The sequence below is a fragment of the Crocuta crocuta genome, unplaced genomic scaffold (assembly GCF_008692635.1).
Source record: "Crocuta crocuta isolate KB4526 unplaced genomic scaffold, BGI_CrCroc_1.0 scaffold279, whole genome shotgun sequence".
NCBI lineage: Eukaryota > Metazoa > Chordata > Mammalia > Carnivora > Hyaenidae > Crocuta > Crocuta crocuta.
In genome coordinates, this window is record NW_027551570.1 from 6,013,906 (window position 1) to 6,030,310 (window position 16,405).

General features: G+C 46.9%; 1 protein-coding gene and 1 long non-coding RNA gene across 10 annotated transcripts in view; one reads left to right on the plus strand and one right to left on the minus strand.

Annotated features, from left to right (window-relative positions):
- Positions 1-2,553: 2,553 nt before the first annotated feature.
- BTD (biotinidase) overlaps positions 2,554-16,405 on the minus strand; it is a 29,796-nt gene continuing 15,944 nt past the window's right edge. For 8 of the 9 annotated variants that reach the window (XM_077750874.1, XM_077750868.1, XM_077750869.1 and 5 more), the window contains 3 exons: positions 10,215-10,479; positions 4,948-5,097; positions 2,554-4,007 (listed from right to left, as the gene is read on the minus strand). In XM_077750874.1, the coding sequence (XP_077607000.1) occupies positions 2,835-4,007; positions 4,948-5,097; positions 10,215-10,475 (1,584 nt within the window). In that variant the 5' untranslated portion in view covers positions 10,476-10,479 and the 3' untranslated portion in view covers positions 2,554-2,834. Of the gene's footprint in view, positions 4,008-4,947; positions 5,098-10,214; positions 10,484-16,405 lie in introns of all 9 variants that reach the window. The other variant, XM_077750871.1, reaches the window with a different exon arrangement.
- On the plus strand, positions 5,358-8,934 carry LOC144220565 (uncharacterized). The gene is made up of 3 exons (XR_013331781.1): positions 5,358-5,419; positions 5,967-6,028; positions 7,536-8,934. It is a non-coding gene; the product is annotated as an uncharacterized LOC144220565 (long non-coding RNA).

Here is a 16,405-nt window from a genome sequence, read left to right on the forward strand (position 1 = left end):
TCCAAAGCAATCTTGCTCACAGATCTTCATGTCTAATCAGCATTTATTTTGAATCAGAGCCTTTTTATGCAGCATTTCATACTAAAACTTTTGAAGTTTTGCCATTTGTACATCCACTTTGTTGAGAAATCATTTGTTCATCTAGTGGGTACTTGGGTGTTCGAGCCATTCTGAGTTTCACTGGAGGTCCATGTGGCTCAGTGTCCCTCTCTGGGCAGCGCTTCAGTGCCAGGCCACCTCGCAGGTCACCAGCCAGCCAAAGCTGGCTGGTCTGGCGTCAGGTGCCTACTCCCGGCTCAGTGTGTGATGGCCAGGGGGTGGGGCCACAAGGCACTGAGCAGGGCCACCTGTGGGTAAGGGGTTTCCCTCAGCAGGGCCGTGGGCAGCTGTCTCTCCCTGCGGGAGGGGGACGGTGGGCACCGGCACGGAGGCTGCACAGTTTTGCCTTCTCTAGGAACAGGCTTTTTTAAGTCCAATGTGAACACAGCTCACTGTGCCTCTCACTTCCTCTGTGAGGAAAACCACAGACAGGCACAGCTGCACCTACATGAGAAACCACAGGGACCAACTGACTTCCCCCAACTCTGATTCGACCAAAAATACATTTGATTTCCTGCCTCTGTGTTATGGTCCGGATTACCGTTTGCTTCCTTGAATTTCAGGATTATAGTTGACAAAAGCATATCACAACCATTAGTCATAGGTGTTTTTTTTAACCCTGAAAATGACTAATTTTACTCATTCTCCCATCCTTCACTGTGTTCTCCCATCTGGCAGCTACTTCTTTTTATTATAAAAATAATTTTGTTTTACCACCATCATTTATGTCTTCCCTCATTTCTACTTCATAAACAATTCGTTCTAAATTATCCACAGAAAGTAACTCAGAAAGTTCTGGGTGCTGTGTTCAGAAGGGCAGAATGTGCATCCAGTAAGTAAGTGCTTACTGGGTGGAGTAGTTCCACCAAGTCTGTATTTAGGACTGCTCTCTCTGTGTCTCTCTTTCTCAGGCTGACTTGAATCCTCTTGGCATGAAGCAACAATATGCATGTTTAAGATGATTTTGGTTTCCCTGGGGTTTGGGGCAGGGAGCTAAGTGGGCGGCAGACAGCCACGTCCGGAGCCACAAGCTCACTCCTCCCATCAGGCCCTGCACTGGGGGGGGGCGGGGGGGGGGCAGCAGGCTAGCTCCGTCATTTGGTGGGAGAGGTCCTGCTCCTGTTCCAGGGGGACTTCCCAGGGCTTCCTCAGGAATTCTGAGTTCTTCCTGCTTATTCCCTGAAGATGTGACTCATTTCAAACCTTTGCGAGTGAGCAGTGAGTCAGCAGGGGTTTTGCTTATTTGGATCATTCCTACATGGATTATTCAACACACATTCTATGAATGAGAGGACTGTGGTGTGACAGGGTTAAAATAAATTGTCCAAGGTCTATGCAGTGAAGAGTAAACCATGAGGCCAAGGAAGTGAGCCTGGACAGTCTTGGGACCAGGGGCTGTATTCTCTACAGCCAGAGAAGGAGTCTAGAAGGTCACACTGCAGGGGAATGGGGAAGGAATTCAATGTTTACTTTGTATAATTAAATATATGCACATACTCCTTTAAAAACCTAATTAAAAAAGAAAAGTGAACAGCCACAACATGGAAGAGGCAAGTCACAGAAGGCTAATTATCCATCTTCTTTAAAAATTATCCATTGTCCCACTTAAAAACTATCTGAGTTACTAGGCATTGAGTCAAAATGACTTTGAAAAGTTGGCTACAAATAACACAGAAACTAGTGGCCTAAAAATGTCTTCCCTCACTGATTATGATGGTCCTGCATTTGGAACTCCTCTCATGGGAGGGCCTTGCTCTGCACCGGGTGGGGTCTCCGCAAACACCTGTCGCGTGATAAAATGAAGGAATGACTACAGACGGCCAACCTCCATGGCAGTTCTTGCAACTTCTCTTCCAGAGGCGTGATGCTGCTCTCAAAGGGCAGGCCCTCTGGGGACTGCGCATGGACTCAGCCCTGCATGGTTCCATCCTGCACAGTTGGGCGACTGGAAGGCTCTTGCCCAAAGTTAGCATGATTTATTTAGGTCCCTGGAATCCCTGGATGAGACACGTTGTGCAGAAAGAATCCTCTTACTCATACTTTCCCTCTGCTGCCCCTCTCTTCAGCTCGTTTCCAGCCCCTCTCTCTCTCTCTCTCTCTCTCTCTCTCTGAGGCACTGCACTCTTTTCCAGTTATTATGAGTCCTGCCTGACACATTCCATTTACTGATGGAAAGGCATATGGGAGGGAAAGTTCCCTTCTATTTTTAAAAGCTGCTTCAAGATCCACATTTCTGATGTTGCTGGTGGCTTGGTATTACCATTTCATCTGGATAAAATTCTGTTCATCCAGAATGGAAAAGGACCCACACAGCCATTTCTAAAACAGCTTTTGCTCTGAGAGTTTGTTTCCTACCTTAGAAAGTGAGGCTTATGAGATACTTGTATGTCCTGGGTCTCACTTGATCAACAATAAGAACAAGGAAAACACACACAAAACCCACTCTCTTGTGGATGTGTAAAATATAAACTGACATTTATTTTTATTTTAGCTTTTAAAACCAATTGTACAATGAGAGGTTTGCTGGAGGAAGATGTGGCTTGAAAAAGATACATGTGAGCAGGGAATACCAGAGAAGACTTGATAATTCACATCAAAGATGAAGAGACACTGGGGGAAGGTGTCTCTCCTACTTCATCCCACAGCTCCCACGATGGGGTGTGGGGCAGAGAGGCGGTCCCAGTGCTCGTGAGCTGCGGCCTGGGCAAGCGCTGGGCTGCCCACCCCACACTGCCCTAGTCCCTCTCATACAGCCGCCCGTAGAGAGCTGCCGTCACCAGGCCAGAGGACAGTCCACTCTTGCTCAGGAAGAAGTAGTCATTCTCCCAGCCAAGCTGCTCAGGGGTTTCCAGGGACATCCCTGATGTAAGAAGCAGAGGAAAGATATAGGAAGTACTGAAGTTCCCCCATAGGTGAAACTCAAATATCCCTGTGGCCTCTGTGATCTCCTGCCCACAGGTGTCAAAGCCAAGACCCCCACACTTGACCAGGGCGCAAACTTGAACATAATAAGTGCCGTGCACAGTGTGAAGACCATCAAAGACCCCCAGGGCATACAGCTCTTTGGACAAGGTGGGCCGCTGGTAAAGTAGATAACAGCAGAGGCCATTTGCACAGACACGGAGGTAGCCTTCCTTTCCCCACACAGGGACCAGGGTGAAATTGTCATACATCATCTCAGAGTGAAACGCAGGAGGAGTGTTCATGTTCCACTTGGCAGCTTCGTCACAGTGGACTTCCTGAGCATCCTTTTCACAGTATGGACCACCTGCCAAGATTTCTAAAAACTTACTATGAGATGGGTTCATTTTACTGGTGGAATTCTCAGTGCCAACAAGACCCGGTGGATTTTTGGCCACTTGTGCAATTATAAGATGACCGGTGGCGTTTTCCATGTCATGGTGCCAGAAGGACTTCAGAGGGCTGTGTATGCCACTTCCAGTCATCCCCAGAGATGGGTGGTGGATGTTAGCAGCCAGCAAGTTGATACCAAAGGCAATGGCAAAAGCTCTCTGAATCTGAATCGCTGCCAAGAGTGGGAGCTGGTTCATCCAGGCAGTCGGATACACGACATGCTTCACCTCAGAGTCTTTGAGGAGTCTAACGGCAGGGTCAAAGAACAATATATCAAAGCAGGTGAAGATGCCAAATTTGCCAGCAAAAGGGGTATCAAAGATGATGTGATCCACTTTGAGAGGGACATCAAAGGCTGCCTCAAAGTAGAGGTTGTGTTTGCGATAGCGGTCAACAAGGGTTCCGTTATTGCTGAACACGACATTCGTGTTAAACTGGTATCTTCCGTCATTTGGGCACCCAGGGTCATTGTTCTGACAAGGCTGCTTGGTCCCAAGATTGGCCACCAGGAACATATTTCCCTTGATGGCCATACAACTCAGACGCTGGAGGACCTAAAGACAAAAAAAGGTATAAATAAGTGAATTTTTAAAATCCCGCCATTTGCCATATATTAAAATAGAAAAGTACCTGTATTGTGTCCATAACATGTAAACAGTTATAAATCAGTAAAAAAAACACTACTGAAAAAGTGCACAGGATATGAACAGGTGATTCACAGAACAAATGGCCAGTGGACATCTGAGTATCTTCTCAGTATCAGTATCTTAGTAATGAAGAAATGCAAATTAAGATGATATATCATTTTGCACCTTCATAAGATTGGCAAAAATTCAAAATATTTTTACATCTTGCATTGACCAAAGGTGAGGGAAACAGGCACTCAAATCAAGACTATTACGAGGGATGTAACGTGAAATAAAGGTCTTTTAAAAGGGAAATTTGGTACTCTTGAAAATCATTTAAAATGTGCATACCCTTTAGCTGAGAAATTGCATTTCTTGGAAACTTACCTTACAGAAAAACTTGGACATATTCATGAAGATGTATGTACAAGAATATTCACTGAAACATTATAACAGCCAGGGTTTTACAAAAGCACATAGCATGCTAATCAAGAGGATGTCAGTAACTAAGAAGTGAATAGAAAAGAATATAGTTGGATGCATATCAAACTATTGATAGTAGTTTCTCTAGGAAGGGAAGGAGGGTGATGGGCGGGGTGTGTGAAGATGGACTTTCTGATTCATTTATTTTCTAAGCATATATCCGCATATGTCTTATGTAATTAAGAAACAGAATAACCCAAAGATGAGTAAATGCCCCCATAATACCAGACATTCTTTAACTGAATGACTATGTGGCATAGGGAGTTTGGGGAACTTGGGTTTCATTTTCAGTCCCATTTAACATGTCTTGGCTTTTGGCCCCTGGCTCGGCTCATCTCTGCATGCCTTCAGCCTCCTGAGGAGGAAGGCTGGGACCCTCCCTTACCTCTGTGTCATTGAATCGGTGGGGCTCCAGGCAAGGATTCCACCTGACCAACTGGGGGGACGGTATGAAGTCCAAAAATGGGTAAACAGATGTTCTTGTAAAGTTGAATCCATGAATGCCGTCTTCTGGAAACACTATAATCTGCACACCCTGTAGGTCAAACACATCAAAGTATGATATGTTATCTGATAACAGGAAACACCCCTTCTTCCACCTGTTCATTCTTTCGTTCACTCATTGGACAGCCATCAAGGAGTTCTGTGCCAGGAACCAGAGGTTCTAAGATGGTGGCTGGACTGTCATCACGGATCTTAGTCTTGGGGAAGCTGTTTCACTTGGCCTCATTGTGAGGTAACAAAGACAAATGCATTTAGAACAACCCTTAGCCATACCTGGGGTCATGTTAGGGAAGGAAGGAATGAGTGAGATTGGAGCAGAAAGCAGGAGTTTGCCAAGCGGACCATCAGGAGAGGTTTGGAGTTCCTGGTGGTACAATGGGGCATGGGGCACAGTACAAAGGCCTTGAATACTGGGCTTGTTAACAGATGGGGTGTCTCCAGTCCAGTGTTTCCACTTATTGTGCATCTAAATCAGATGGGGAGCTCCTGAAAAAACACTTGGTTTAGGGGTGATGCTGGGGCCCACTCCTAAAAAGTCTGCTTCAATTGACTGGGTCCGGCCACAGTGTTTGCTGAAAGGTCCCCAGGTGATTCTAACGTGCAGCCTAGTTTGGGACCCACTGGGCTGGTGGGTAAAATTCAAGTGTGTTGATTTCAGCATAGAAATAAGGACTTTCTCTAACTTGCAGTTCTCCAGCTGGGAATTAGGAGGCCCCCCTTCAGAATCCTAACCATCCCACAGGCTTTGACCCACACCTGGAGACACCCTAGGTCCCCTGACTGTGACAGCCTAGGGCTCCCTGTGATGTCTGTGTTAACCAAAGGAAATCCAAACAAACGGGGTGCCCTCAGCTCTCAGCATCAGGGCCTCATTCTCCTACTGCTTCTCCACTTACACAGCTTAAAATGTCAAGCCTGGAACATTGCCCCAGAGTGAAAGGTGGAGGAGGAAGGCAGAGAAGGTATGAATAATCTAAAATAAGAGGCAGTTTGAGCCACTTATTTCTGGAATGCACTGCAAGCTCTTTATAATAATTTTTTTCTGGCTAAAACTTTGAAAGTTTAGCGGTAGAAAACTTGGGAGAACAGATCATATTATTATTGGTTTAGTTAATATCTTGGCTATTTTCATTTTGTGTCTGTGTGTGTGTATAATTGAGATAATAATAAACATATGGTCCTCCAGGGGCACCTGGGTGGCTCAGTTGGTAAAGCATCAGACTCGTGATCTTGGCTCAGGGTCATGAGTTCAGGCCCCACATTAGCTCCACTGAGCATGGAACCTAGTTAAAAATTTTTTTTTTAGATAAAGTTTTCCATCTTGACTCTCCTTGCTACATAGAGCATCAAGACTAGAAAGATACCTTCAAAAATATCATTTGCAATGGCCACATTATATTTAAGAGGACATCATAATTCATCCTTTATCAGTGGACATCTGAATTGTTCCCAACTTTTGGTGACCATCTGTATAGAGGGTGCTCAAAACACTTAGTATTGTACACAAGTGTTTGGTGTCTGAGGATTTCTTTAGAACGAAGTCTTGTAAGTGAAAATACTGGCGCCAGATAAGAAGAGTTTTCAGCTCTTTACATTGCCAAATAGCTTTCCAGAAAGATTATACTGGTGTATGCTCCTTCCCGTAGAGTAAGATTGGTCACCTTATAGTACACTGTAGAGCAAAATTATTGCAAACTTGGAAATAAAGCAAGATGAAGAATGTTTGCCTTTCTAACATATACTAGGGTACTGTTTAACAGGCTCACTCAAGGATTATTTAGTGTATGTACTCCTGTTTGGCTTTGTTATTTAATATTAGATCACCCCAAACTGCAATTGTTTTGCTCTATAGGACATTAGCCAGTTTTGTATCCATGAGCAAATTCATTTCAACATTCATTTGACTGACTGATACATACACTTCTGTTCCTCACATGCTCTTTTGAACCAGCTTTACCATCTGACTGATTTCTTCATTAATCAGGGAGTTAAACAACAGCTTTGGCACATGTTCATTCTGTATTTGTGTAAGAGTCATGTCTTAAAATTTTTTTGTAATGTTTTTATTTATTTTTGAGAGAGAGAGAGAGAGAGAAGGGAAGAGGGAGAGAGGGAGAGGGGCACAGAGTGCAAGCGGCAGAGGAGCAGAGAGAAAGGGAGACACAGAATCCAAAACCGGCTCCAGGCTCTGAGCTGTCAGCACAGAGCCTGATGCAGGGCTCGAATCCACAAATGGTGAGATCATGATCTGAGCCGAAGTCAGACACCCAAACAACCTAGCCACTCAGGCACCCCAAGAGTCATGTTTTTAATTTTTTGAAAATTATACTTGGACAAATGTTCTCCTTTATTAAAAACAAAGCTTTGAGAACATTGAATGGTTTCCTATGGACAATACCATTTATGTTATGTATGCATATTAGATTAATACTAAAGTTAAATTGCATTTCCTGAATACATATTTTCCAGGAATAAGAAGAGGAACAAAACCTGAGCCAGGGCAGAACGCTGGATCTAATGTGATTACCAATCCATCCAGAAAGCAATTACCATCCCTGATAAATGAGCAGTTTTCGGAGAGACTTCACTGAGGTCAAGAACTCCTGAGGAATTAAGGTTCCCAACCCAGCTAGCGGACCAGCCTAATATCTTTAAGTTGGACGCCTCGTCTTCCCTATAAATATCCCTATAAATACCAAGAGAGAAATACTCGGTTGGCTAGTTCAGGAACCCTTGCCTTCCAGCAAGTTTGATCTAAAACTTTGACACACGCCTGGCGTCAATTTGTCTTAGAAGTTGCTTGAACGCAAAAAACCATGCAGGGAAGCCAACAGAGATCTGTAAGCACTAAAACATGATCAGATCAACAGTCCATGCTCTTGGACTACAAACAGAAGGAACGATGCCTTGCAGGCAGAATGGGCTCAACGAAAACATGTTAGAGGTTTCCTCCGGGGGCAGGCTCCTGGAAGGCAGGGGAATACCACAGTCCCAGTCCCTGGGCTTCAGCATGGCATCTGCCCAACATCTGAGAATGGTCCTGCAGACAGGATGGAGAAGCAAGACGTGGCTCATCTTTCAGCGCCTTGCAAGCAAACGCCTCTGTGCACAGAATGGTCTCGAATGCACCTGTGTCATCAGGAGGTCTAAGGGCACAGCCTGGGATTTTTTTACACTGACCTCAGCGTAAACAAAAATGAGGTGTGTATCAAATGTGTGGATGACGTGAAGGTAACTGATATGCAGGATGTCAGTAAAGATCCCCAAATAGCCGAACAGGCTGGAATGACGAGATTTAACAGCATCAACGTGAAATCGTGTGTTCGGGTTAAAGAAGTTAACCTTGTAAGTACCGGATGGCAAGGGCGGCACGTGTGTCTGTGTGTGGGAAGAAGACTTGGGAGGGAGTTGGCAGCAGATGCCTTATGAATCCACAGTGAGATGTGGCTGCCAACACTTTTCTGGGGACAACGTCTCGAACCAGAATGGTGCTACATCTTCTCCCCCTGCCCTCGTCAGACAGAATAGGGAGAACTTCCTACGGCTCTGGGCACAGAGATAATCTGGGAAATCTTTGTAGAAGGGACATACAGCCTGGGGAAGAGATGCCGGGTTCTGAGTAGGGGGTGGGGCATCACGGCTGTCCTCCTGGGGAAGAGGCTCGCCGTGGTCAGGCCCTCAGTTGGTTCTGTTTAGCTCAGAGGAAAGAACGGGTGGCAGTTGCCAGGTGGCAAACTGTTATTCACTGAAAGGAAGACCTTGCCAGAAGCTCGCTCTCTCAGACAGTGCATTCTGGGCCACAGAAGGTGTTCAAGGAGAGACTGGATGTGGGGCTTTGAACGAGAGGAGCGTCACCCATTAGAAGCAGGACCAGGTCTTTAAACTCTCTTCCAATATTAGCTTTATATGTGTGTATATTGTTTTTTAATTTTTAATGTTTATTTTTTTGAGAAAGAGAGAGACAGAAAGCAGGGGAGGGGCAGAGAGAGAGAGAGAGGGAGATGCAGAATGTGAAACAGGCTCCCGGCTCTGAGCTGTCAGCACAGAGCCTGATGCAGGGTTTGAACTCACAAACCTTGAGATCATGACCTGAGCCGAAGTCAGATACTTAACCTACTAAGCCACCCAGGTGCCCCTATATATGTGTATATTTCTAAAAGGTAGCCTATAATTTTATATATGTATATATCTACATACACGTATAATGAGGCAGCATTTGAAACCCTAGCAAATGCTAGTGGCTGTCCAAGCGATCCCGGGCACCCTGAACAGAGACAGGGACTGTTGGGAGCAGGACCTGCTGGCCTCAGCCATTCTGCCCCCCAAACTCACAGGTGCCCTGAAGTGTTGCTCACGTGAAGCATACCTCCTGTCAAGGTAGACCAGGGCTTCCTCACACGACAGGGCTCTCACAGCACACCAGGTGAAAATCCAAATTTCCCTTTGGTTATGGGTTTCCCAGCAGGGCATTTTGTGACGGTCACACCTGGCACGGACACTGCCCCACCCTTCCTGGCAGGGGCGGGCAGTGCAGGCCAAGCAGGAAGCCTTCACAAAGGCTGGCAAGGACCTCCCTTTGTCCGCCTCAGTTCTGTCTGGCCTGAGGTCTCAGACTGTTCATGGTCTGGAGCAGACCAGAACAGAGACCAGAAATGAGCCCCAGATAAACTGAAGGTGGCAAACAGCAGCTCTGTGGCTGCTTACTATTTTGAATGCCTCAGAGAACAGGAGAGACCCTCATGCCTCATCTGGTAGTTTCCAGATTTTTCTGCACATCAGAATCCACTGGGGAACCTTAAAAACTCCCAGTGCTCAGTCCACACCCTGTCCGCCTCGGCGGGTGTGGGACCCAGGCACCCACTTTGTTTATGATAGGCCAAGCGCTCCGTCTGCACGGCCACATTTGAGAACCAGGGACTAGGCTCTGGGCTTCCCAGACAGGAGGGGAAAGGCGGCACTGGGCATCTCGCTGCGATGTTGACTGATTCAGCAGGTCCGGGACAGGCCCCAGAGGGCTGGTGATGCCACTGGTCCGCGGACCACTGAGCAGCCAGAGCCCAGCCACCTGACTACGTCAGTGCCGCCAGAGACCAATCTGCCCTGTTCTGCTAGACAAGCTGGGGGGACGAACCCAGGAGTGTTTCTTGCCTTTTGGGCTGCGATCATCACTTGCTGTTCGTAGATGTCGAGGTTCTGGGTCATGAGTTCCAAGGCCTGCTTGCGGCTCGTGAGTGCTAGAGGGTTGGGAGTCAAGACGGACTGGTGCTCGTATACGGCAGCCACGTAGTGTGCAGCCTCAGCGTGCTGGGCCACGCACCGCTCCTCGCCGTGGACGCCCAGGATAGCCGCGTAGCAGCCGAAGAGGAGGAGAGCGAGAGGACTGAAGGCTCCAGACATAATGCAGACCATAAATCTGGCTCGTAAGGAGGCAAGGGGAAAACAGCTGAATAAAGAATCCTGCCAAGAATGTAACTTTTGCAGCTGTGATTTATTAATCTCTGCAATTAAACCTACCCGCCGTGATGCTGCAGCTCAAGGATTCGTTTCATGTTCCTAATAAAAGGGTGTGTGTTTCTCTCCAAACACGTAGCAAAGCCACATTTAAACTGGCTCACTGTGCTAGTCTGGTTTTAGAACGTTTCCAAAACAGACCCAGTGTTTGCCATGATTTTCTTACCCGGCGTTCAGCAAGACAGCAGTTTTAGGCAAGAATAACTACTATGATTATTTTACATAATTCGGTGACATACTCCACATCCCACCACCTGCCCTCTACACACGCAAACACGGCAACCATCCACACCAGCTCTGCCTCTTGTGATCCCGGTAATACAGCCCGGCTCTCCGAGCTACGAAAGTCTGATGGATTAAAATTCTCCCTGCATTTCTTTGGTCAGCAATGGTTATAAGGGGTAAGTCCTTAGCACGACAGTCTTTATTTCATGCAGAGATGCTGCTGACTTCTACTTAAGTGCCAGTATCTACTCTCTGTTATGAATAGGTAAAAGGAAGCCTCCCGATCAGAGCACTTTGTTTCTCTTCCTTGAATGTGGGAATGGCCACGCACGCCATCACCTTCTTTCTCAACCTCTTTCTCTGCGATTCCAAAACTCATGCTCAAAAGCATAATCGTTCGGAAATAAAATCCTTTTGCAGCGATAAAATGCAACTGTCTAGAAAATAAGCCAGGATTTTCTAGGAAATATACTAGAAGTTTCTAGGACGTAAACTCGGCTTCGTAGGTCCTGCCATAAGCGATTAGAAGTACATTATGTCACTTACAATGACACTTCTGTGTGCCTTTTTTCCCAAGACTAGTTTTTATTTCTCATAGTAATGTGTTACTGTGTGAGAGTGACTATTCCAATTCGGCCTTGAAAACCAGCCTGGCCTCCCACCGAAGCCGCTCGCCTGACACACAGATTTACCAGGGGCTGGGGCCAAGGCCCGGCCTCTTGCTCTGCGGAGATGTGCTGGGGCTGCCCTAGCGCCCAGGAATCCAGATTAAACAGCGAGATAACAACGACAAATCAAGGAATCCTGCTGCTTTTTAAAAAGACGCCATGCCCTGTCCAAGTCTGACTCATAACTTCTGTGTTTGCATTTAAAACCAAACTTTCCAGGCTGCAAACTTCCTTTTCTTTTTCCTCTTAATGGTTCCAGAAACAAAAGTAACTATTTGCAGCAACAGAACAAGGCCTCGGAATGCTCAGTGTGAATCGTTGCAAAAGCAAAGGCTTGNAGTTCCAGAAACAAAAGTAACTAAGTATTTGCAGCAACAGAACAAGGCCTCGGAATGCTCAGTGTGAATCGTTGCAAAAGCAAAGGCTTGTGGGGCTGAGCAGACTCCTCCCGTGGGCCCCCCGCTCACACTGTCGCTTCTTGCCACGGGGAGTTAAGTGCACCATCCAAACCAAACCCCAGGACTCGCTGCCATTCATCTGGGACAGGGAACGATGTTGTAAGATTAGAACAAGGAGCCTTTGAGTAAGCAGTCATGAGTTTCTGAGTAGAAACAAAAGTATAATTGATAAGGTTTCTTATCTGAATTTTGCCTCTGAAGGCCGGCAAGGGGTAATTTTAACAGTCTCAAAATCTTTTTGCCACTCCCTCTGGTTTCAGAATTCTGATGATAATGGGGGTGGTTTGGGGGAGACACGTTCATCTTCAAAGACACATTCCTGGTATTTGTCAAGCAGTGGGCGCTGGCCTCGGTCAGAGTGGGGAAACTGAGGCAGGGGGCGGGGCGGGGAGAGCTGCCTGGACCNTTCTCAGCGAAGAGCTGTGTTACTTGGGGACAGAGAGCATTTGTTTAAGTGTCAGGACTCGCAAAACAGTAAACCAAGAAAACTGTGGAACCGGCAAGATACCGCATTTCTTTCTATTTTGAGAAAATAAAAATGTAGATTATTTACGAAGGGCGCTTGGCAGGAGAGCTGTAAATGGCAATCGCTTGTGTGTGAACAAAGGTGAGTCGATAATAAGAGGGTAGGCAGATTCAACCAGGTATTCATGCTTGAAAGAAGCGAGCGTAATGAGGTAGGAGAGAACAAGTAATTACGATAAAAATAGGCACTGCAGCGTAACCGTCCTGATGTGTGGAAAACGGCAGCCAGTTTAACCAAATTTGCAAATGCTGGCTTCCCCTCTCTCGGTGGCACTGCACAAACCCAGCACAGCCCAAGGCAGGGACTCTGGGGGACGCCGCGGGTAGGAGAGAGGGGCAGTTTTAATGGGGCAGGACAGCATGGAGGTCCGGTTTCCGGTGGTTGCCAGGTGCCGGTTCACCGCGGAAAGCACAGGTGGGCTGGGAGGTGGGGGGTTCCCTGGGAACAAGCAGCCTCCGGAAGTCCTGGGGCTCCTGGAAGCCCAGCAACAGATCTAGCTCTAGGGCTGGCCAGGAGCCGGGCCATAACCAGCGGTGTGTGCTCAGTCTGAGAAGGCACACGCACCCCCTCTTGCGTCGGAGGGCATTTGACAGGCGAGCTAAAACTGCAGGAAGGCCCCGTCTGGGGGGCAACACTGCCGGCAAGTTACCTTGTTGTTACTGCCAGAAAGATACCTTTCTGGGTCCCTCTTTCGTCCACTCTGCCCACCACAACCCCCGGGCTCGCAGGGTGCCCTGAATCTGCCAGGAAACAGAGCGGGGAGGGTGGTCACTTCGGACACCCGAGAGACACCCGACTGTGAGCCAGATGCAGGGAGGTGTCAGGTACAGCAGTGACCAGGCTGGGCCCTTTCNGCAGGGAGGGCCTGGCCTGGGGGGGTGGGGGGACAGTTTTAAATAGTACGGTCAGGAAAGGTCTCAGTGAGGTGAGGCCTGCCAAAGGTGAGGGAGGAGGCCATGTGTGTGCCTGGGGGGGAGTGTTCCAGGCAGAGAGGACAGCTAGGTCAAAAGGCCTGAGCGGGTACTTGCTGGGAGGGTTCAAGAAACAGCAACAACAGTGGGCTGGAGCGCAGGGCAGAGGAAGGCAGCAAAAAATGAAGTCAGAGAGAGATATAATAGGCCCCACCCCGTCTCTCACACGGCCGGGCGGCTGCCCTGTCCCCTTCCCTTTCTCTTCCCTCTAGAACCATGAGATCCAGTTAAAGCCTAAGTCAGTCCTGACACTCCTCTGCTCAAAATCTTCCCGTGCCTCCCCACTCCACGCAGAGGAAGAGCCAGGGCCCGACACTATGCCAATAGGAACCATCTGGTAGACGGGGTGGGGAGGGCTTTGCTGGAGTCACGTCTCGAAGCAAGCACCCTGGCCTTTTAACTGCCCCCAGAGAAGCCCCAGCATCTCATTTCATCATGAAAAGTACTCCTCTGACACTAATCCTGGTCAGGAAGGTTCCTGTGATTGCGAGAAGAAGAAATCAAAGTCTAAATTACACGGAAAGCTATTTTGTGGAAATTTGGTAACGTGTCACTCACTGGTTACTTTTACCCACGCCCACCTTTTTTTTCCACCCTGCTAAGTGATTCATCTTGATAATTAACTGTATTTCCTTCCTGGCCATGCTAGCACAATAGTATCTTTTGCAATGAAATGAAAGGATTGTTACTAAGGCACTCTCAACAAGATCATTTCAGAGGACGGTATACACATTTAAAAATCTGTATATAGAAATGTTGATCATTTTAATAAAAGATCCGGTCATGCCTTCCTTGTCAGGGAGAAGAAGAGTCCCCTGACTGGGAAAGGAGGCAGGCAAAGTCAGCAAAGGAAATGTCACATCCTGTGTAACAAAGCCGGAGGGACTGACGAAGTCCGTAAGGAGCCCACACGCTATTCTGTGTGTGTCTGACAGAATGTCCCCCAAAACCACTGTAAAGGCCCAAATAGTTTTAAACTTATTCTCATTGAATATCCTTGCCTGGATCCTTTAACAGAAGGAGAAATAACGTCCAATCTCCACCTAATTCACACAATCTGAATGAAAAGAAATCCCCAAAGAGACCTTTTATTTCCTAGAAAGCCTCCTTTTTTCTGGTTCTCGCCTCTGCTGATGCTCGCTGTGAGCTTGCCTGCCACTGGCCCCTGGAATGATATGCCCCACGACAGTTTCAGCTTGGACGGTTTCCTGCCAACCTATTTGCCAATGACACTTCTGATGTCTCAGGAGGAAATGTCAAGTGTAAATAAACACTGAGTGGCAAGTGATGATGGTGTCAAGATTCAAGGCTGAACTCAAAACAGTGAATAAATTACCCAGTCCTCTGAACTGAACTGGGAAGTTGTGATTTCATTTTTTTTTTTTTTATTCTGTCTTAGAAAAACAGAGAGTGACATACAGAAGTGTAACTTTGGACCAGGCCTTTGATTAGGGCCTATTTCTGCTCCATTGACTATAGTAGTTTACCTTAGGACACCAAATGAGCAATCAAAGGATGGCGACACTTGAACCTACCTATAAGTCCTCTCTCTGTTCCTCAAATAGGAAATTATCCTTGAAATGCCCGGTGTTTAATGTAAGAAGGTGCTTTCTTTTTCATTTTCTTGTGTGAACAGAAAGAGCCCCAGCGGGGATTGACTCTACAGGTTCGCTACTGCCACCATGTGGACAAACAGGATCATTGGCCCAAGTGGGTTCGCTATTAAGTGGCACAATAACAAAGTGATTCTTACACAGTAAGTGGAGGGTGTTTTTCCTGCTTTCCTTCCCCTTTTCATCTCTAACACTTCATCAGTGGAAAATAGAAAAAAAATCTGACCTTCCGAGGCATGGGCTTCATGAAAGCTGTTTTTTATTAGCTTTCTCCCAGGACCTAACGCACCTTCTATATCACAAGTCCTAAATTTGTGGCCATCTCTTACCTGACAGTGGTACACTCCATAGCATGTGACGAGATGTACAGAGTGACACAGCCCAGCCACACTGTGACAGGCAGCACAATCAAAGGGGGAAATCTAGCTGAGTGAAGTGTTCTAGGGGAACAAAATTTCCTATCAGCACCATACTGCATTTTACATGCTAAAATTTTCAAATCATTTTAACCAACCATTATTTCATTTTATCTGCCTATTGCAGAAAGCAGTGGAAGTGAAATGGTAAAATTCTATTTTCATGGGAAGGGAAAACTCCAGCACGAGTTAGTAGTGAGAACAGACTGGAAACCAAGTCTCCTGACTCCGGGTCCAGCCCTTCTAGCACATGTTGAAGACTGGGGCAGCGTATCAGTCGGACCTTCAAAGACCACTGGGTAGTGCTCAACTGAGCTGCCACAGACACAGAGATTCCAAGTAGCACCCCCAAGGGCGAATCTGGGTGGTCAGACCACAGCAGTGGTTCTCAAATGTGAGCATCCCCTCAGAGTCACCTGGACAGCTTGCCCACACGGATCCCTGGAGGCCAGGCCCAGAAGTTTTGATCCAGCAGGTGTGGGACAGGGCCCCAGAATGTGCGTTTTCTAACAAATTCCTAGGTGATGCTGACGCTGACGCTCCTGGCATGCAGCCACACTTGGGAAACTGCGGGCTAGAAGTTCAAGGCACATAGAACATATATTCGATTCCTATATTTCCCTCATGTCAAAGACATGCTTCAGAACCTTTATTTCCTGAGTGCCTCCTCAATAGGGCAGATAGAACTGGGCAGATTTCAAAGTGTTTCCACCATATTTTATGAAAACGAGCAACAAAGTACTTAACATTCAAACTAAGGGGAAAAACTTCCCCCAAATAATTCAGGTCCATGTCATTTAAAGGATTCAGTGCTTGTCCTCAGCCTTAACAGAAATATCACTGTAGAACCAGGTTGTTACTGGTTTTCATTTGTTTAAAGTTCCTGATTTTTTAAAGTTTAATTTATTTTGAGAGAGAGAGAGAGAGAGTAGGGGAAGGGGGAGAGAGAGA